Consider the following 22,040-nt stretch of genomic DNA (forward strand, 5'->3'; position numbering starts at 1 on the left):
CCGGCATGAACAGCGCTCACCAATTTCATCTTCTCATTGGCGCATAGAGAAGTTTGCTTTAAGCTGGTTGTGTTGCTGTAGCTGGGTGCCCTCGAGATGAGGATGACTCCTGGGATCAGCAGGTCGGGACCTTGTCCTATCCTGTGCCATCCTCATTGTCGCTGACACACTTGACCCCAAAGCTGCTGTGTTTGTGTCAGTCATCTTGTTAAGGGTCTTGCTCTCTTTTCCTGGCCCTCTGCCTTTCCAAGCATGATGTCCCTTTGCTCGGAATTAGCTAGTTAAGGCTGACATGTTTCTGGGTTTTCGCACCAGGGCCCTCTGCTTGGTGGGTCGGCCTGGCTTCGATGGAATTCCAAGGGTAGGGTCATCTGGACTTTGAAGACCCCTCCTGCTTCCCAGCACCGTGCACATCCAGGTCCTGCTTTGTCTTTCAGGTTGGCTGGTTTCCTTCAACGTACGTAGAAGAGGAGGGCGTCCAGTGACAGCAGGGACTTGGGCTGGACGCGCCGATTTCTCGGACTTGTCGCTCCAGCTCGGAAGTCGGTCTCTAACTCCACGGCCTGGAGGGACCATGCTGACCAGCCTGTAGGGGTGGGCTGGGTGTTCAGTGTCCCACCCTCCCCGTGTCCTTATGACCCTCCTGGGGCTTGTGACTTGTACATAGAGGAAATCTAATCTACCCTGCTGTGGGAGCACCAAGGAGGGTTGTCCAGGGTTTATGGGCAGACTCTGGGTGACCGCTGAGGCCTGAGCGCCTGCCTGCCCAGTCCTGCTGACATGACACTCAGGAGCCCAGGTTTAAGTGGCAGAGGCTGTCCCAGGGAGGGCTAGGGACAGCAGGCCGACTGTCCAGGCCCCTCTTCCCAGCCCACTCACTCAGCGCCTGTCGCCTGCTGCTTGCTCTGACGCCCAGGGCGAGGCTGAGGCTGTGGTCCTTGAGGGCAGGAAGGCCCAGGGCCAGCCCTCTGCTGTGGCCCCTGATCTGCCTGGCTACATGCGAGCACTGAAGGTGCATTGCAGAGGGGTTCCGTGTGGTCACTCCGACTCCCAGGACTCCATTTGCCTTCCCCACTGCCCTCCGCACCATCGCAGACCCCTCTTGGTAGGAGTCTTAGGAACGATGAAACCACTGACCCTACTGCCCTGTCCATGGTACTGTCCTTCCCCAGCCCTCAGAGCCCTTCTCTCGAATCCTAGGAATGTGTCTGCCCTGCCCTGCTGCCAGGTATGCCCATCCTTCAGAAACCCTAAAATGGGCCTGGAAGAAAACGGGGGCTTCTCCTCGCTCGGTCCCTGCTGCTCGCATTCCAGATGGAGACCCTTCGTTGCTCCCTCCTGGGCAGGCCCCCCGGGCTCCTTGGGTCCTGCAGGGTGGTCCCTGGAGGTCCTCCCAGCCTTTGCACGGGACGTCTGTCCCCGCTGTCCCCAGGACTTTCTCCTAAAGGCTCCTGCAGCCTGCGTGCCAGGCTTGTGGCCAGCCCGGAATAAGTGCTCTTGGGGGCTCCTCTCCCCCTCATCTGCCCTCCTGTTGTCTCCTGGCCTTTGACCTCTGACGGGCATGTCCAGACTATACCCTCACATTGCATGAGAACTGGTGACACTGACTCGCTCCAAGCTCTGTGCCAAAGCTGCTGTGACTTTTGGGGGCCCCCTGACAGCCTCCTCCCACCCCGGGGCCCTAAGGCTGGTGGGAAGCAAGCAGCTGAGGAGACTGCTCCCTCCTGAGGGATGTGCTGAATGCTGCCTGGGCCGGGGTCCTCTCTGAGCTCAGCCATGTGACCTCCGTCTAGGGTCACACGCCCAGCATCCTGGGGCGTCAGAAAGATGATGTTCCTCCAGGGGACTCAGGACGGAAGCCTGGAGAAGTGAGGGGACGCGCGGGGCATGCAGGGAGCTCTGGAGGGCGTGCTCGGGGTCCTTGTCTGTCAGGTACAGGGACGCTGTGCCGGTGACCTCGGACCAGCCTCCTCGTGTTTACTCTGGTCAGAGCCTTTGTTTTTTTGGTTTGTTGAGTTTGTTTTTTGTTTGTTTTTTTTTTTTGAAAGGGGGTAAATTTGCAATTATTTCATGCAAATCTCCCGTAATGTATCTGTGAACAATAGAAGGTTTATAAGAGGAGGTGGGAAGCCGTCTCTGTCCCAGGGGACTGGAAGAGAAGCGGAACTCTGGGCTGTACGAACACTCTGTTCTGGTTTTGTTCTGTTGAAGACTTGTTTTTAGTTTGTTTTTGCACTGGCCAGGAGGGGCAGGGCTGGGAGGCTGGGGTGCAGTGGTTTCAGCAGAAGGAGTACCCCCGGAGCAGCGTAGGATTGGGGGACCTGGGACTTAGCTGTGAACACTTTGGAGGCTGATGCATGCGGGTCAGGAATGGGGGCCCCGCAGCTTGCGGTGACCCCGAATGGAACACAAACTGTACGTTTGCCAGTGGGATTTTTCAGACCGTGGTTTTACTGCCAATAAACCTCTGTCCTTTTCTGCAGGAGTGCTGGCCTCTTGTATCATGTGGGGAGGGTCTGGGGGCAAGTGGAGGCCTTCTCGGGTACAGAGATGGGGGTGCCTTCACCTGGGGGGAGAACCTCCACCCCAGTTAGACACAGACCTCAGACAATCCAGCCTCAAACAGAGGCCACAGATCTGGACAAGACAATGACAACTGCCACCAACTAGGCCATTCTCTGGACACGGGTGTCCCCACTGTGATCCTCCCCATGGCCCTCAGCAGCTTCCACCCTGAGTCCCAACCCCAGCTGGCACCTTGGAGATGGTTCCATGCCATGGCAGCGAATGCCCAAGTCAAGGGGTCACACCAATTATCTGGCCTCCCAGTGTGTATAAACCGTATGTGGACGCTCAGCCAGGAGACCAGGCTCTTCCCTTTCACACCCCTCCTCTACCCCACCTTGCCTCATGGTCCAGGATGGCTGCTGCGGTTCCAGCAGGCGAGGCCCACACCACACATCCCCTTGGATTTCCTCAGTGGGTCAGGCTACTCCTGGCTGTGGCAGAGGCTGGGAAGTACAGCTGTGAACTGGCCATGGCCACCCTGGAGAACTGTGGGGGCCTGTTGCCAAGGAGATAGAAGAGCACGGCTGTTGGATGGGTAGCCGGCCGCCTGGCACAAGGTTATCTCACAGATAGGGTGGTGTCTGAGTGACACTCCGCATATAATGGTTACTTCTCTACAGCAAGAGAACTGCACCTCTGCTGGCCTCTCAGACCCACACCCTGACCACATCGCTGTCTGTGGCCGGGGACTTGGCTGTGAATGTAAGAGCTGACCTGTGCAGTTCAGGCTGGGGGTTCCTGCAGGTTCTCCTGCTTCAGGGGGACCCTCTGTCCTCACATTTGCATCTGGGGAAGGGGCGGGGTTGGCTTTCTGTCCAAACGTGTTCCAGCAGAGTGTGACAAGAAGGCCTCGTCCGAGAGGCCCACGGGGAGCCATGGCCGTGGCCTGTACAGAGTCCACACGGGTGGGGTCTTTTCCATTACTCGTGCATCTGAGAGCTGGGCAGTGAATAAGGATGACGGAATAAGAACTGATGCCTTTGAGCTGCGGTGAAGAGTACGGAATAGACAGACCATGGGCAGCCAGAAAAACAGTCCCGTCTGTCTTGGAGAAAGCGCAGCCAGAGTGCTGCTCAGGTAAGGATGGTGAAGCTTCATCTCTCGTTCCGTGGATGGCTTGTTCGGAGAGTCTGTCCTTGGAGAGGGACATCATGCTTGGAAAGGTGGAGGGTGAGGGAAGGCGAGATGACCCTCAGCCAGGCGGACGGACACGGTGGTGCCGCCATCAGCCAGGCGGACGGACACGGTGGTGCCGCCATCAGCCAGGTGGACGGACACGGTGGTGCCGCGACACGGTCAAGCATGTAACAGTGTGAAGACGGACAGGGTTCAGATCTGTTGTTCATAGGATCACAGTGGGCTGTTCTCGGCAGCACATAACAGCAGCGGTCACTGGGGTGAGTATTACGAGACTGAAACGCTCCGAGCCACTATCTTCAGTCAGCTCGTGTGTATGATAAACAGACTCCGGAACCTTGAAGGAGAGTTGGTGCTTTTGAATTGCGGTGCTGAGGGAGAATATTGAATACAACGTGGATTCAGCCTGTCCTGAAGGAAGCCCAGCCGGATGCTCCTTTGGAGAAAGGGAGACCCACGGCGAGGTGGACACAGCCTGTGATAGTGGGGACGGCTCAGGGCCAGCCACTGTGTGGTATGTGGGGTTACTGGGCTTTAGAAGCAAAGCCATGGCACCTAACAGTGATGGTGCTTTTACATATCACAACATGTTAGATACCCACCCAGCCTTCTGATAAAAACAACAAAAATCGCCACATAAAATGTTCCTAAGCTTGTTGATACACTGGCAATTAAAAGTGTAGATGTGCAAAGCCCAGGGAGGGGGAATCCAGGAAGGGGCTGCCCCTGTAAGGGAGTTCGCTTGCCCAGGCGAGCCGGAGTGTGACCATAGCCTGGGCGGTCACTGGAGAGGAGACAAAGCCAGCACCCAAGGGGGGGCCTGGACCCAGAGTCCTTACCCTCAATGACAGGGTGACGACATGATCCCCAAAATACACCACCACCAAGGGAGATCAAGGAAGAAAGACACAAAACCTTCCCCGCGGAAGGTGCAGCCTTAACCCAGCACAAGGAGGCTGTGATCCAGGTCAGCACATCCTGTGGGGCGGAAAAGTCTGGATCTGAGAGTCGCACTGGATCCCAGGACAGGTCGTCGGTACCCCCGGCCCCTAGAAGGGAACACAGATCGTCTCTGGGAGAATACACTTTGAAATCAAGCCCTCAGGGAAGGTCTGGGAAACACAGTTTTACATCAAAGAGCTTAGGGTTGTCTCGGGGAGAGGGCAGGGCTGGAGTCAGCTGCACAGCAGAATACAAAGTGCACGTGTTCGAGGGGACCGGGAAGTCTTGGAAGTGAGTGTGGAGGGCCCGAGATAGTGAAAACTAGTCCAGGCAGCTGTGAAAGCTTGTAGACGTGCAAGAGGTTCATTCATTACCAGTTGTAGAAGCAGAGCTTTGTGTCTAACCCACACCCACTGCCTTCGAGTCCATGGTGACTCCCAGTGACCCTCACTGAGTTTCAGAGGCTGTAAATCTCCAGGAGAGGACACTGCCCATGTTTCTACAGAACAGCTGGTGGGTTTGAACAGCCAGTCTTTTGGTTAGCAACCTGCTATGTCACATACTACACCGAGATTCCTTTTCATTTGCATGATACATACCTTTTTCATGAAAATGTGCCCCATCTTTGCCTTCAGATAAATCTGAATGAAACTACAAACATTTAGGCTAGTTAAAAGAAATTTAAAATATCCAGCAAACCTCCATCAATTTGCAGATGAATACACATGTTTCTAAATAATTATTGACAAGATCCTAAAGAATTTTTAACTGAGTGACACACATTTCCGATCAAAGCTTCCAGAACCGGTTCCTATGTTGAACAGAGGGACACAGGTGGCCTCATGGCTTGCCGACCTCGCCCCACTGAGCTCCGCACCGCAGGGTCTGGGCTCCTGCAGATGGGAGGTTTGTGGCAGCTCGCACCGAGCCAGCTTCCAGTGCCATCCCCCCGCAGCATGTGCTCCTGTCTCTGTCACATTCTAGTCATTCCACGACACGTAAAGCTTTCCCGTCATGCCCGCACGGACGAGACCGCCGTGGAGGGTACTGGAACCCAATGGTCCCAGTGGCCAGCTAATCATGAAGTTTGCCCTGTGGGGGTGCTCTGGGTCTGAACTGTGATTTCTGAGACACCCCCCCGCCGCGTACCCCAGCGCGGCAAGGCCTGGAGAGAGTGTCCCTCACGAGGGCAGCACTCCGTCCTCCAGTAACAGCCTTTCGTCTCCATGAAGTACTTCAGAGCCATTATCCATTTAAAATGTCGTTTTCCAAGTAGAAAATTACCAAGGTACCGAATCTGCACCGGTTACTGGCTTGAAAAGTCCAGCTCTGGGTCAGCTCTGCCCAAAGGCAGCTTCTTCTCCTGCTGGGCACGTGGGGCTGCTGGCCCAGGCTGCCTGCTTACGTGGAATCACTTTACCTGTCTCTGTCGAATTGATGCCTTTGATGGTGGCGCTGGCCGAGAGCCGGGCATTCACGACCTTCCAAAAGCGCATCTGTCCTGGAATAAACGCAGCCAGGGTTCTCCTTAGAGGAACGGCGGGTGAAACTTCATCCGCACTTTGAGCTTGTCAGGAGGCACTAACCCTTGGAAAAAGTCATTCTGAGAGAGGAGGGTCAGCGTAAGAGAGGAAGACCCTCGGCAGGATGGCCTGCCAGTGACTGAGCCCTGGGCTCGGGCACGAAGAGGTCATGGCGTGGTCGTGATCAGGAGACCATGATGGTGGTGCCCAGGAGTGCAAGGGTCCTGGCTGCCCACAGGCACTGAGTGTGCGCAGAGTCAGCTAGCAACACCAACAATGCCTCTGCCACCAGTTGGTAATTGTTCTTAACAATCTCATTTTAACCCTGTACTTGTCCTTGAGAAATTACAGCGCAAACATGCCCACGATTCTGGGGAAGCTGTGCTGGCCCGACCCTCTCCGGAGAAGTGTTCCCTATCTTGATGTGGCCATGGTTCTGCGAATGTCAGGAGAGTCAGCCTCAGTGGTGGTGCGGTGGTAGCATTCTCGCCTCCCATGCCAGAGACTGGGGTTTGATTCCTGGTCAAAGCTCCTCATACACGGCCCTGCCTGTCTGTCATGGAGACGGAAGGAAGTGCCAGGTGACCTTAAGAGAATCAGCCGGAAGAAAAGCAGCTAATCCCAAAGACCTGGGTCCCTGGCTTGGGCCAGCAACAGACGGCAGTCTGGACCGTGGCCCCCTGAGTTCCTCTCATGGTTCGAGATGGGGCTTTAGCTCCAGCCGCTGCACCCACAGCCCAGCCAGCAGGAAGGAAAGGGACCAGGAGAGAGATCATCCCTGGAAGGCTCACCCACCACCACCTGTTGGCTGTGGCTTGGTCACAAGTGGCAGCAAGGGAGGCTGGGAGATGTGGTCTTTACTTTGGGTCCAGACCTTTGGGCAAAGTGGAGTTGGGGAAGGGCACCAGGGCATCCTTCCTGGGGGTGGACAGATGGCTGAGAGGGGTCTGCACCCCTCACCTTATGTCCTGCTGATTGGTCATTTTAATTCACGCTGCGCTGAGTTTTCCAAGACTCTGCTGCCTGGGGCTACTTCTAATCAGAGAAATACTGAGCATTTGCATTGGGTTCGTGGTAGGGAGCTGCACTGGGAAGGACAGACACACGGTTTGAACGCCCCACCCCCCAAACTGCCCCAGAGGAGAAAGATGAGTGAACTCCTCTGCAAGCCCCCTGGCCGGTCTGCTGTGACAACCCCCAGCTCACCTGGAGTGGACCAGAACCTGCGTCTAAGAAGCCCGAGGTTCTTGTAGATCCTAGTAACTCAATAAACGCAGGTTCTCATCCTGTCCATCCGCAGTGGAAACGATTCAGCTGAGCAGAACTCAAGCGCCCAGCTGAAACCAACCAGCAGCTCCTCAGAGAAAGAGGGAAACCACAGACCCTCCCGACCGCAGACCCCCGCCGAGCCTCACAGCGGGCCCTCCAGAGGGGCCGTGCGGAGGAGGGTGAAGTGCCTGCCTTTCTCTCAGAGCTGCTGGTGGACTCAAACCACAGGAGACTCAGCCTTCAGGTGACCAGTCCATCCCGAGGACGCCACTGAGCTGCCCCTGTGAAGAGGACCACCTTGGATTCGCCTTGGGCCCCTCTCTTCTGTTCTGTGGGGTCCCCGTGAGGGACAGACTCCCCCTGGGGATGGACTTCCTCTGGGGACGGACTCCCCTTGGGCCCCTCTGTTCTGTGGGGTCCCTGTGAGGGATGGACTCCCCCTGGGCTCCTCTCTTCTGTCCTGTGGGGTCCCCATGAGGGACAGACAGATTCCCCCTGGGGACGGACTCCCTCTGGGGATGGACTCCCTCTGGGGCCCTCTGTTCTGTCCTGCATGGTCCCTGTGAGGGACGGACTCCCCCTGGGTACGGACTCCCTCTGGGGATGGACTCCCCCTGGGCCCCTCTGTTCTGTCCTACAGGGTCCCCGTGAGGGACAGACTCCCTCTGGGCCCCTCTGTTCTTTCCTGCGGGGTCATCGTGGGGAATGGATTTGAAGGTGAGGGTGGGGATGGGAGCAGAATGCAGATTCTTGGCAGGCGGTGGGGGTGGAATAAGCCCAGTGGACATCCCACTCCAGTGCCCTGGGAGGGGCCGAGGGGCAGGGACACCTGAGGATGACAAGCCTGCATGCTAGTCATGCACCAACCACTAAGTCCACTTCTGGGGAGCAGTTACCAGTCCCATCCCCCACTGCACTTTCCCTCGTGAATTATGTTGTCCAGGAAGCTCTGTGTGAGGCCATCTCAGCTGTCCTGCCCGGGAAGGGCCAAGTGCCAGGTGTCCCCCTGCCTCCTGGGGAGGCCCAGTGGTGACTCTGGGGTGATAGTACCTTCGCTGCGGCTCTTGTTAGGTGCTGTCCACTCACTGCCTGCTGGTAGTGACCCTGTGGCCAGATTGCAGAAAAAGACCATCTCATCCCAGCGCTGCTGCCTTCCGGCCTGTGGGAGGCTGTTCCAGGCACCAGTTCTCGGCCCCACAGGAGACCAGTCTGTGCGGTCCTCGGTCATCGGCCGTGTGGGGGGGCCTCCACCCTCGGTCTGTCTGGTCCTCGGCCACGTGGGGGGCCTCCACCCTCGGTCTGTCAGGTCCATCAGCAGGTCTCTGCCTCGTCTCGTATGTCAGCTCCGGGAACCCTCCCACCATGGACAACTGCCGGTATTAAGAGGCCCCTGGCCCAGCTTCCAGGTCCTCTCCAGCGCAGCATGCACTACAGTGGGTGAACAGTGGTTGTCCCGGGGGATGGGGTGCCAGCCGTTCTGTCCTGCGAGGTCGTGCGGAGAGCTAATGGCCAGGACTGCCCAACAGGGTGCCCCCGCCTGTACAGGCAGTGTCCTCACCCGCATACTCACAGCTCTGCGGGCTGGCTGTCCGAATTCGGGGTGATGCAGGGCCGTCCTCTGAAGGCTCTGGGGGTCCCTCCTAGCCTCTCCTGGCTTCTGGGGCCCCAGCAGTTGCTGGCTTGCAGCTGGGACATCTCTCTATGGTCACATGGGCATCTTCCCTGGGTCTGACTCTGTCCCTCCAAGGGCTCTCACTGCCCCTGGGTGAGGGTCCCCCTTCAGCGCGGGGACCTCCCCTGATGGTGACACTGACCATGTTATCTACCACTGAGTCGGAACCAACTCCTCGCCGAGCCTCCAGTGTTCAGAGGCTGTAAGTCACACGGGGACAAGATCGCCCACCTCTCTCCTGTGGAGCAGCTGGTAGACCTGCCCTCATGCCCCGGGCAGGCAGCACAGTTCCTTGTCTCTGGGCCACCACAGCTCCCAGCTGCAGAGGCCCTCTTTACAAACAAGGTCATGGTCACAGACATGGAGCTATAACTTCAAGGGCTTCTTTTGAGAGAACAGCTCAATTCACAAGGTTCTTATTGGAAAAGTGAAGTCTGGGCAGGAGAAATCCAGGCCCGAGAACTGAGCTGCCTAGGGTGCACCCTCGTGCCTCATCCCCATGAGGGCCAGCATCTGTCCTGAGGTAGGTGCTTCCCCAGATGTGAAAATAAAGCACTCAGCTGCCTGTCCCCAATTGACACTGGCACCTGGAGTGGCTGTCACCTGCCCTTTGGGTCAAAGGCACTGCTGGCGACCATGGCTGTAGTTCTATTCTGTCTCTCTCCCCTCTTCACTGGCTGTGTTCTGTTGACAAACCTCCCCCCTCAGACCCTGCCCATGCTCCGCCCTGGACTTCCGCCCAGTCAGAAGGCGGCCTCAGATACCTCCCTCTGGCCCTGGGAGCGTGTCCAGCAGGTGGGAGAGAGGGCTGGCCTGAGCCTGCCTGGAGGCCCAGCTGAGTCAGGAGGTGATCCAGGCCCAAGGTGTGGCCACTAAGGTCCCTGTCTGATTTGGAGGCCAAAGGTTGGGAAAGGACTTGGGACCCAGAGGCAGCTCATCTGAGACTTCACCTGGAGGCCAGCCTGCACGAGGAGTTCTTCACGGGCTGCTGGAGGTACAAATCCAGGAACATTTCAAGAACAAGAGCCTGGACAGGGGTATAGTCCCTGCCTCTCGTATGGGGAAACTGAGGCTCAGTCATTAGGACAAGTGGGCAGGGCCCCCTCTTGATGCCCCTGAGCCTTCCTTAGACACACATTCCAAGACCGAGGGAGACCAGCATGCTTCCAACCCTCTCAGACCTGTCCCAGGCAGTGACATAGCCGGGCTGGTCCCCCAGCCTGCGATCTGGTCCAAAGTCCAGGGACCATGCTGCACTTGGCCAAGGCCAGCTCTGTAACAGTTGTGGTTAGTTTTTGGGGGCAGCAAGAGAGCTGCCTGAGGCCACTGCCCTAGGGCTGTAGTGATGTCATGTGGCCCAGGACCTGCTGTCCCCTTTACACCCCGCCCCCAGCCCACAGAGCCCCAGGCTTTTCCTCCCCACCCCAACTCCCAAGGCAGCTGGCTGGTCAGCTAGCCTCTGGGGGACTATGCAATGGTCTCGGTGCGACGTGATGGGGGCTGGAAATGGTCAGGTCACAGTCCAGCCTGGAGCCAATGCCGCTTCCTCCAAGAAGCTCTCCTGGACTCCCTGCTAAAAAGGTCACCTTGTCCCCAAACTCCCTGAGTTATAATTTCCAGTGGTCACTGAGGCCCTGGATCTCAGTGTGTGTGTACAGTAGGCACTCGGTAAATGCAGAGGACAGACAGCTGGCAGCAGGGAAGGTCCATAGGCTCTGTCTTCTTGGCTTCAGGGGACTGGCCCCACCCAAATTGTGCCTCTGTGAGGTCTTGGGGTGATAGATACCTCGATGTGGATTGGGGTGCAGGGCTCAGGGCTGCTACCCCTCCTTGCTGGGTGTCTAGTGCTGGCTTCCTCTCCGCCCAGTGACTCTGAAAGTCAAGTGGAAGCAGGAACCTCAGGCTGCCGGCTGGCTGAGGGGCAAGCCTGGGGTCTAGAAGGCAGGAGGGAGGTTACCTGGCATGCACTGACCCACCTCTGGCCCTGAGCCCAGGCCTGGACATGCACAAACGTGCACCTCGAGCAGGGCCCTGGCTCCTGCTGCACTGTTCTTCCTGCCCTGGCCCTGGTCTAGGCTAACTGCATCCAGAGCAGAAAGGCACAGGCAGGTCCTGGCAGCCCTAAAATAGGCCTGCCAGCCTTGTTTAGAATGAGTGAGGGCAGTCTGGTCACGCAGTGGTTAATGGCCTGTCCCGCTCTGCTAGGCTAGTGGGTGGTGTTTTCCCGCCCCATCCTGGGCGGGGACACAGGGTGGTTTGAGGCCTGGCAGGGATGGGGGGTGTGGCTGGGGGCTGGGAATTCCGTTCAGCTCCTTCTTGGTAGGAGCGGGGCAGAGGGCACCACGTTGGCTGCGCACTGGTGGCCTGGTAGACAAGGGGTGCTGTGGCCACGGAGCAGGCCTGGGTCCACCCTGTGGGCAGGCAGGCTGAGGTCTCCCCCAGGTGGGCGGGGCTGGACACAGCGGAGCTTCCCTGACATCTGGCTCTTTCTCTGCCTGGGCCTGCAGGATTCAACAGCTGGGTGGCTGGGGGCCCACACACCCTTCAGGGAACCCAAGCCCCTGGCCTCCCCTGCCCTCCTTCCTCACCCTGCCCCAAGCTCCCCAGGCCTCTCCCCCTACCCCTCCTGACTCTGGTCTAAGCTCCTGGTCCAGGCCTCTGCAGGCCTGCGGAGTGAGAGTTGGGGAGAAGGGGCGGGGGCGGGGTGGTGGTGGTGTGGGAGCTGGTCCAGGTTAGAATTCCTGCCTCCAGAGAGCTGGGGGAGGGCGTCCGGCTGCCCCTGCTGCCGCTGTGCTCCCATGGCCAGTGCAGCCTTGAGGGTGCCCGGAATAGCTCAGTGGGCAGTGCATGGAACGTGGAGGCTCCTGGCCAGCAGTGTTCTCCTGGGGGAGTCGGAGGGAGGAAGGAAGCTCTGGGACAGGGCAGACCGGTTGTGCAGGCCAGGTGGACTGTCCAGTGTGTTGGTCACACAGCATAGGGGTGTGTCACCCATGAGCAGCCCCCTTGAGCTGAACTTCCATCCTTAGGAGCTCCCAGAAGATTGGCACAAGCCTCCAGGACCACAGGTATGCTCAGCTCCTTGGGGGTGGGCCTCCGTCCTGCCTTGGGGTCCACCTCTGGGCAGAAGGCAAGTGGAAGGTCATGGGGTGGGGGAAGCCCTGTCCAGTGTGCAAGCTCTCCACCAGCCTACCCCGGGCTTCCAGGCCAGGAGGCCAGGAGAGGGAGCGGGTGAGAGGCTCCAGGTCACAGACCTGGCCAGGAGCCCAGTGCCGCCACTCGGCCAGGCACGCTGTCCCGTCAGCGAGCTTCTCCGAGCCTCAGTCTCCTGTTCTGTGAAGTGGAGCTGTGCCCAGCATGATCCGTCCTCACCACGTCTCCTGTCTTCTCTGGGACTGGAGTCGGCTGAGGGCTCAGCACAGCCCGATGGGTACCGAGCTCCACATTATCAGAGAATTCATGAGGGAAGAAATGGATGAAAAACAGAACAAGGGGTGAATAACAGAGATGAAGGGCTGAGTGACTGGACACATGACAAATGAGTATGTGCAAGAGTGAGTCGATGAAAGAAACGCACAAAAAGGAACAGGGGTCGAATGAATCAATGGACACGTAAAGGGAAGAATGAATGAATGAGTGAATGAATGAATGAGTGAGCCAGTGAATGAATGCATGCACAGATGAAGGACCGAGGGCACCGGGAAGGGGCAGCAATGGCTTTCGCCAACAGCCATGTCCCCTCTCCCCAGGCATCCAGGCTGAGTCCGCATGGCCTCCCTGAGCTGGGCCCTGCGGGTAGTGGCCACCCGCCCTCGGTGGATCATCTTCCAGGGTCTGGGTCCGCGCCCTCTAAGCAGCTCTGCTGGCCCCACCACGGAGAAAAGTGTCCCTTACCAGCAGACCTTGAAGAGGGAGCAGGACTCCTCCCGAGGCCCCAGCAGGCCCCTGCCCAGTGAAGCCAACGTGGTGCTCATTGGCGGGGGCAGCCTGGGCTGCCAGACCCTGTACCACCTGGCCAAACTGGGCGTGAGGGGGGTGGTCCTGCTGGAGCGGGATCAGCTGACCTCAGGGACCACGTGGCACACTGCAGGTAAGGACCTGGGTGCGGGGGAGAGGGCTGAGGGCCAGCTAAGACAGAGGGGCTAGGTGAGGGAAGGTGCAGGCGGGCTGGGAGGGCAGTTTTGAGGAGCCATGTGCTCCCCATTTTTCCGAAGGTCTGTGGATGGAAGGGAGGGTCTGAGGTGGGGCAGAGCTGGGTGCCCAGCCTGTTGAACGAGCAGAAATCCCTCCCAACTGGCCAACAAGGTCAAGAGGTGGGGAAGGGGCTGCAGGGCAGACAGGGCAGGGCCACACCTGCTGCTTCTGTGGTCCTCACCCCAACTAGCTCACAGCAGGAAGGATGCTGCTAGGGCATTCCTTCGAGGGATGGGAGACCCCCCTGTATGTGCTTGGGGCGTGTGATCAGAAGGGTCCCTGGAGAAAGACCTCCGGCTTACAGAAGCAGGGACTCAGGGGAAGGGAGGCCCCTCACGTAGGCACAGTGATGTGATGACACCACAGGAGGTGAAGCACAGTGAACCGAGGATGGCATCGGACCAGGCGGGGTTCCTGTCTTATGTACATGGGGTGACTCTGAATCAGAGGCCCTCATCTCACGCCTCTCTGCTCGTGTCGCCAGGGAGGCAGACTCCTGCCTTGACCCTTTGAGGAGAGTGTGCTGGTGGCCAGAAGCACCTGCTCGTTTCTGTAACACCCACTTTGGGCAGTTCGTGGGGCCAGGATGAGGCTGATGACCGAGATGCTAGAAAAAGGACAGACAGCTGGGCCCAGGGTCCAGCACACCACTGCCCTCCCCTCAGGACCAGCTCAGCGGGGCTCCCACTGCCCTTCCATGTCACACTCACCATGGCCTGGGCCCCCGTGTCCTCACTGCTGGGGCAGCATGGGCTGGGGCTTCAGTCTGTCCTGGCTTGGGGTCCCCGCCTCACTGCTGACCTTGGTACACTTGGGCAAGTCTCAACTGTATTTCACCCCCTTTGTTCCATTTCTAGAAGACCCGCATCCCAGGGTTGCCGAGGTGATGGGATGAGGTCATCTGCGACCACTGAGTTTGGTCTGGGCCAGTGCACAGGTTTGGTCAGGGGGCCTCCTGGTGCTGTGGTTAAGACATTTAGCTGTTAACCCAAAGGCTGACAGTTCAAACCCACCAGCAGCGCTGATGGAGAAAGATGTGGCCCTCTGCTCCCATGGAGGTTACAACCTCAGGAGGCCTGTGGACGGGTCACTCTGTCGCACAAGGTCCCTGGTGTCTCAGCAGCACTGGTTTGGTTTTTTGAGTTGACCCATGAGCTGCCCAGGCTGGGACACCCAACAACCCAGCTCTGCCTCCATGCTCCCTGCTTGGCAATCTCCCAGGCTTCCCAAGGCCTGCGGAGGACGGGGCTCCCTCCCTGACACGGGCCCTGAGGTGCTGGTCCTGTCCTGCAGGCCTGCTGTGGCAGCTGCGGCCCAGCGACGTGGAGGTGGAGCTGCTGGCCCACACGCGCCGTGTGGTCAACCATGACCTGCCGGAGGAGACTGGGCTGCACACAGGCTGGATCCAGAATGGAGGCCTCTTCATTGCCTCCAACCGGCAGCGGCTGGACGAGTACAAGCGGCTCATGTCGGTGGGTCCCGCCTGCCCTCTGCCCACCCTCAGTTCTCCTGTCTGTGCAATGGGCTGATGGCAGTGACCACACATGATGTGGGGGAGGAAGGCGGGGCCCATAAGGGGAGCTAAGACCCTTCACCTCACACGGGGGCCCCTGGGCAGGTCTGCTCAGCACTAGGCTTGGGGACCAGACTGGGGGGGCAGGCAGGAGGGCACCTTATGCTGGAGAGGGGCCTGAATTCAGGCGACACTTGGGTGTTGGGTAAGGAGCACTGGTGGCAGTTAGGGTTAAGCACTGAGCTGCTACCTGAAAGGTTGCCATTGAACACCAGCTGCTTCTTGGGGAGACGTGGCTCACCTGCTCCTGTAAAGGTTTCGAGCCTCTGGAGCCAGCTGGCAGGTCGCATGAGCGGAATCTGGCTTGGTGGCTGTGGAATTTGTGTTGAGGGGAGTTTATTTGGGGTAGGACCTCTGGTGGCATAGAGGCTGTGCTGCTGACACAAAGCCTGCACATCTAGTGGTTCAAATCCACCAAGGATCTATCTCCTCCTGTGTGATTTCCAGCCTTGGAGACTCAGTCAGGCATCAGCTGTGAGGCAGTTCCAACCCAATGACAACGAGTCTTTATTGGAGTAGGAACCCCAGTGGCATAGTGGCTAACACACTTGGCTGCCAACCAAAAGATTAGTGGTTCAAACCCACTAGAGAAATCTTCAGTGAAGATCACCGCCTTGGAAACCCCAGGGGCTGTTTTACTCTGTCTGACAAGGAACCTGTGATTTGAGGTCAATTCCACACCAATGGATGTGTTGGGTGAGGGTGATTTTAGGTCAAAGCAGCCAGGGTGCACCTCAAATCCCCAGACATGGGGCGGGCATACTCCTGCATCTCAACCACCTGGCTGCGAGAGCTCCTGTGCAGGATGCTAGCATGCCTGTGGGGGCCCAGGATGGGAGCTAGGGGCAGTGGGCTTTATCAGAATGCCTGGGACCCCAGTCCCTGGCTTTGGGAACTCAAGGTTGCCTCACTCTGCTCTCTCCTCTCATAACTCATCACTTGAGTTTAAGGCAGCTCTTTCTGAAGAACGGAGGGTTCCTCCATTTATCCAGAATCCCACACAGAGACCGATTGGCTTTGCTGCGCTGGTTGAGGGGCATCTATCCCTCTGAGGATGTGAGATTGGCTATCCGCCCGCAGGCCAGTCGAATGTGAAGAGGTCAGACCTGGTAGGTGCTGAAGCCATCTTTGTCTGGGGATGTCACTCAACCCTAGGAGTGTCAGGTGCCACGTGTTAGAGCCTTGGAAGTCACTCACATGCACATAATCATGCTCTCTGTTGCATGGAGCGTGAAGGGATTGTATCCATAGTAAAAAAAGACCAGGTCAGGATCTGTCCTGAAGTGCAGTGCAGTGAAGGATAGAGTACTATCCATGTGCATACAAGGAAGACCTAGTAACACAACTATTATTCAAATATGCACATCAACTGCTAAAGCTTTTAAGTAAAACAGGTGCAGAAACAAAAAATAAGCAAAGCAGCTTTTATTGGGGCTCTCAGACTTGGGGAGGAAGATGCCGACTCCTGGTAGAGAAAGTAGTCGTATAGCTCATTGATTGGCTGCAGCTGTTGCCACTCTTGGTGACATCTGTGATGCCATTAAGCGAGCAGTCTCTCGAAGGAGGAAGTAGTGGTGTTGCTGAGTCAGCCCCGCAGGGCCTATCAAAAGCCAAAGAGGGGGAAATTGAGGTTTTGCAGCCTGAAAATTGACCAAAAATGCAATCAAGGTGCATTAATAATAATTGGTGTCTGGACTGCAGAAGTTGGAAATAAAGGATTGGTGGTTGGAAATGACAGGCTCGGTGACAGAAATGAAGCTGAAAATCAAAGACTGATTTTTTTTTTGTACAATCAGTCATTTATTCATCATAAATACTTTTTAAAAAAGACCTCCAAAATTTATTTATACTTGAAAACATAAACACAAACATTTTATCCCGAGTTTGGTACTTCCAGGGCTTTTGATTTAATGGAACAGCAACCAGGTGAGCAAAGGCAGGGAAGTCCGGGCGATTCCACCAGGAATGTCCTTTGGAAGGATCCTGATTGAGTCTTGTCTGTGTTATGTCTCCCCAACCTGTGAGGTCACTACAGGCAACTTAGGTTTATTGTGGAGGCCGATAGGAACATTCTAAATTTTTCTCATTGCTAAAAGTCAATCCATATTTTTTTTCCCAAATACTCCTTGCTTCCTGTCCAACCAATCACACTGAGAACAGGTGATGAAGAACTGGCAGCCATTCATACTGGGACCACAGTTTGCCATGGAAAATGTAAATACCTTTTTTAAAAAACAAAAATGGTGACTAACTTCACCGAATGGGCTACGCAGGAATCGGATTGACTTTATTTGTAGAAAGAATCATTGGAGAAGCTCGATATCAGCAGCCAAAATCAGACTGGATGTGGACTATGGAGCAGACCTCCTATTGCTCAAGTGTAAGTTCAAACAGAAGCTGAAGAAAATCAAAACAAGCCCACAATAACTAAAATATGATCTTGAGACTATCCCACCTGATTTTAAAAAACCACCTAGACACTAGGTTTGAGACAAATGAACAACAATGACCACAGACCAGATGAGTTGTGCGATGCCATCAAGTTATCATCCATGAAGAAAGCAAAAAGTCATTATGCAGACAGTGGAGAAAGAAAAGATCAAAAAAGATGCCAGAAAATACTTTTAAATTACACTGGATGTCATGAGGCCAAAACAAAGGCAAGAAGTGGTGAAGTAAAAGAGATGAACTGGAGATTTCTAAGGGCAACTTGGGAGGACAGACCAAAGTATTACAGCAAAATGTGCAAAGAGTCAGAAATAAAAAGAGAAGAATTCATTCAACATTTCTCAAGCTGAAAGAATGGGGGAATCCAAGCCTAAGTTGAAATACTGATGTTTGCTATGAGCAAAACCTTGAATGTTCAGGAAGTATCTAAAGAAAATGGAAGGAATACACAGTTATTGCACCAAAGCAAATTGATTGACATGGAACCACTTCAGGAAGTAGTGCTAGATCAAGAACCAATAGCAATGAAGGAACATGTTTAAGGTGCATTGAAGGCATTAAGAAAAAAAATTAAAATAATCCAGGAATGATGGAACATCAACTGACATGTTTCAACAAAGATGCAGACCTGAACGTGCTCGCCAGTCTATGCCAAGAAATTTGGAAAACATCTACTTGGCCAACAAGTAGTACAATAACTTGTTGTTATTGTTGTTGGGTGCCATCGAGTTGAATATGACTCATAGTGACCATATGAACCAAAGATCTGAACCCTGTTCTGTCCTGTGCCATCCTCACACTTCCAGTTAGGGACCTCTCAAAATTATTGAGGAGTAACTATGTCAGTTTGAGGACTACAGTGCATCTGATTCTGGCCATAGTCTTTCCAATTACTTGCTATGCATGTAAGAGCTGTACAATAAATAAGGATAACAGAAGAATAATTGATGCCTTTGATCTGTAGCATTGGAAAAGAGCACTAAAAATCCCATGGACACCAAGAGAATGAATGGACAGCTATGTCTTGGAGAGGGTGCAGCCAGGATGCTCTTTGGAGGCCAGAATGATGAGCCTTTGCCTCACATATTTTGGACATGTTGCTATGAGGGGCTAGTATTTGCAGGAGGACATGACGTTGGGAAGGGTGGAGGGTCAGCAAAGGAGATGAAGACCCTCAACCTGTTTGTTCTCCTTGCAGTCCATGGTATATTCAACACTCTTCTCCAGCACCACAACTCAAAGGCATCAATTCTCTTTCTATCATCCCTATTCACAGTCCACCTCTCCGATGCATAGCACGTAATTGCAAAGACTATAGCCTGGATCAGGCGCACCTTAGTCTCCAGCCTGATGTCGTTGCACTTCAGTACTCTTTCTGGCTGAAAACAGAGAATATCAGAGGATGTCTGTTTGTTTTTTATTGAAATGCAAAGACATTTGACTGTATGGATCATAACAAATCTTGACTAACATTGAGAAGAATGGGAATTCCAGAACACTTGATAGTATTAATGAGAAATCTGTACTTAGACCAAGAAACTGTTGTTCAAACAGAGCAAGGGAACACTGCACGGTTTAAAATCAAGAAAGGCATACGTGTCTTCTCCTGGAACCTTTCTCCACACCCATTCAATCTTACACCAGCAAATAATGCATGAAGCTGGACTTTATGAGGAAGAATGTGGCATCAGGATCAGAAGAAGGCTCAACAGACTGTTGTTGTTATTATGTGCTGTCGAGTCGTTTTCGACTCATAGCGACCTATGCTATGCAAATAATACAAGCTTGCTTGCTGAAAGTAAAGAGGATGTGAAACACTTGCTGCAAAAGATCAAACACTAAGACCTTCAATATGGACTATGTCTCAGCATCAAGAAAACAAAAGTCCTTTCCACTGAGCAAATAGACGCATTATGATAGACAGAGAGGAGACTGAAGTTGTCAACGATTTAATCTTACTTGGATCTGCAGTCCACACCTTGACACCAATAGTCAAAAATCAAAAGATGTGTTGCATTGAGAAAATATAATATACTGGATCTCTCCAAGGTGCCAAGAAACAGTGATATCAGTTTAAAACCAAGGTGCATCTGATTCAAGCCATGGTCTTCTCAGTTACTTCCTGTGTGTCTGAAAGTTGGACACTGAATATCAGAAGAACTTTTGTCTTTGAGTTGTGATGTTGGAGAAGAGTACGGAATATCCAATGCACAGCCAAATAAACAAACACATCTGTCTTGGAGAACGTATGACCAGTTAGTATGCTCGTTAGAGGAAAAGATGTGAAACATTATCACAACATACTTTTGTCAGAAGCGGCCAGTCCTTGTAAATGCTGGGAAGGGTGGAGGGTCAGAGAAAGAGGAAGCCCATCAACAGCGTGGATTGACGTGGAGACTGTAGCAATGGTTCAAGCGTCAGAGGTGACGGGAATGGCACAGGATGGGGAGTTTAGATCTGTTGTTCATAGTCACTGTGAATTCTAGTTGACTTGATGACACCTAACAATAACAACCCAAAAGTCAGCAGTTTGAATCCCCCAGCTAACTGCTCAAGAGATGGGGAGTCTCCTTCCATAAAGACTTACCTCCTAAGCAGCCCGGTGAGTGGTCACGGCAAGCCAGGGCCACTGGACACCGCTGGTCCTTGGTGGTATTGTGGGTCCAGTCCCAGACCCTCCCAGGGGAGCAGAGAGCCCATGGCAGCAAGCCACGTGTGTTGTTTTCTATTCCAGTGCAAGAAAGGTCGTGTCTGCCCTGTACGGGTTAGAGCAGGGTTTAGGGCTGTTGTACGCAAGGTCGCTGTGAGTTGCAGGTGACTTGACAGCACACAACAACAACCCTGCCCTGTAGTGTGTTGAGTATGGGGCAGGTTTATGGAAAAAGTGTGAAATGTAGTTGAAACGACCAAAATACAACACGGTGACCCAAAGTGAGCCCTGGCCGCTGGGTCATAAAGTCCTACAGCTGGTAAGAGCCACAGTGTTTGCCCAGCACCGTGAGGCGACAGCTGCTGGACTCTGACGTGAGGCCCTTGGTGCCAGGCCCGGGTCTGAATCCATATCTGCATCAATGACACAGACAGCTGTTGGGAGCCATCCACTCTTGTGACCACATGGTGTCCTCGGCTGTAAGCTGTTGGCAGGTCTTTGATCCTTCTGTGCAGCTGGTGGCTTCAAACTCTCAACCTTTCAATTAGCTCTCGAGCACTAAGCCCTGTGCCACCAAGGCTCCTCCAGGGAGCCATCACACCCCATCTTTGAAAGGGCGTTGAGTGTATTGTAGCTCACACAGGGGACAGGGCGTGTGGGGCTTTGGTGACAATCAAGGCTCCCAGGAGTGAGTGGGGCTGGAGGGGCCTGCGAGGTCTGGAGAGGAGGAGACAGGACCTCAGTGGCTTGTCACCACCTGGTTACTTCTTTCGGGTCCCCAGCTGGGGAAGGCCTATGGCGTGGAGTCTCACGTGCTGAGCCCAGCAGAGACCAAGGCACTGTACCCACTGATGCATGTGGACGACCTCTACGGGACCCTCTATGTGCCGCACGACGGGACCATGGACCCTGCTGGCACTTGCTCCACGCTCGCCCGGGCTGCCACCATCCGAGGAGCTCAGGTACCGAGGCATGCCACCCTTGGAGCCTGGTACTCAGGGCCACTGTCCGGGGTCTAGTTACTGGGCCTCCTCCTCTGGGAAGCCCTCTGCAGGGGACGTGCCCAGCCTCATTCGACTCCTGGACCCTCAGCTGTCCTCGTCCTCTTGCTGATGGTGGCTGGGCACACCAGGAGGACTTCTAGATCACTCCCGTGCTGCTCATGCCCCATGGTATTGCTGTGGGGATACCCTTGGCCCTGGTTCCCATGGAGGTAGGGGCAGGATTTGAGAGGCCCTGAAACATCACTGGGAACAGTTCTCTCACCCCCAGGTCATCGAGAACTGCCCAGTGACCGGCATCCGCGTGCGGACGGATGACTTTGGGGTACGGCGGGTCGCAGCGGTGGAGACTGAACATGGCCCCATCCGGACGCCTGTCGTGGTCAACTGTGCAGGTGTGCGAGGCGGTGGGCTCTGCAGGCCATGGTCTCCCTGAGGCAGAGGACTGGGCCCAGATGTGCTCTGCAGAGCCACTGCCAGGGCAGACTGGTCTCAGGAGCTGGCCTCTGGTTGTGCCCACCTGGTGGGCAGCGCTGTCCAGATGTGCCATCGCTGACCAGCATGTGCTCCACCTGCAGGCGTGTGGGCTGGCGCCATAGGACGCATGGCAGGAGTCAAGGTCCCCCTGGTGGCCATGCACCATGCTTATGTCGTCACCGAACGCATTGAGGGCATCCAGGTGAGCGGGCACTAGGTCCCTCCTGGGCCGTGGGAGGTGATTAAGGGGAGAGACAGGGATGACCCTGAGTCTCAGCCCAGCCATGTGCAGACGGGCTGAATGAAGCTCACTCTCCTCGTCTGTGAAATGGGTGTCTCAGTTGGCTTGAGAAGTAAAGGATGCCGCCTGTCCTAAGGGTGTGTCCACTCCCTGAGCCTCAAACGCTGCCCCATCTGGGCAATCAGACTTCTGTCCACATGGAGCCCTGAGTGTTTATTGCTCTAGGCAAGTCCTGGGGCACCTGCTCTCGGCCCACAGAGACACCTTTGCTGGGGGACATTAGGGATGGGGGGCCCTGTCCCCTCCTCTTCCTCCCACTCACCTCCTGTCTTTTGTGATTGTAGCTGT

The 22,040-nt window shown here is 55.3% G+C and overlaps 2 protein-coding genes across 2 annotated transcripts in view; both read left to right on the forward strand.

The window, feature by feature from the left end:
- Nucleotides 1-560, forward strand: part of VAV2 (vav 2 guanine nucleotide exchange factor) — a 143,492-nt gene extending 142,932 nt beyond the window's left edge. Inside the window, exon 30 of the mRNA XM_006900555.1 lies at nt 438-560. Within this exon, the coding sequence (XP_006900617.1) occupies nt 438-485 (48 nt within the window). The 3' untranslated portion in view covers nt 486-560. The remainder of the gene's footprint in view (nt 1-437) is intronic.
- Nucleotides 561-12,876: 12,316 nt separating this feature from the next.
- The window catches only part of SARDH (sarcosine dehydrogenase), a 52,805-nt gene continuing 43,641 nt past the window's right edge, over nt 12,877-22,040 (forward strand). The window contains exons 1-5 of the mRNA XM_006900556.1: nt 12,877-13,198; nt 14,596-14,774; nt 20,756-20,935; nt 21,246-21,369; nt 21,553-21,653. Coding sequence (XP_006900618.1) covers nt 12,877-13,198; nt 14,596-14,774; nt 20,756-20,935; nt 21,246-21,369; nt 21,553-21,653 — 906 coding nt within the window. The remainder of the gene's footprint in view (nt 13,199-14,595; nt 14,775-20,755; nt 20,936-21,245; nt 21,370-21,552; nt 21,654-22,040) is intronic.

This window comes from Elephantulus edwardii, unplaced genomic scaffold, assembly GCF_000299155.1.
Source record: "Elephantulus edwardii isolate Elephantulus edwardi_28Jun2011 unplaced genomic scaffold, EleEdw1.0 scaffold00289, whole genome shotgun sequence".
Taxonomy (NCBI): domain Eukaryota; kingdom Metazoa; phylum Chordata; class Mammalia; order Macroscelidea; family Macroscelididae; genus Elephantulus; species Elephantulus edwardii.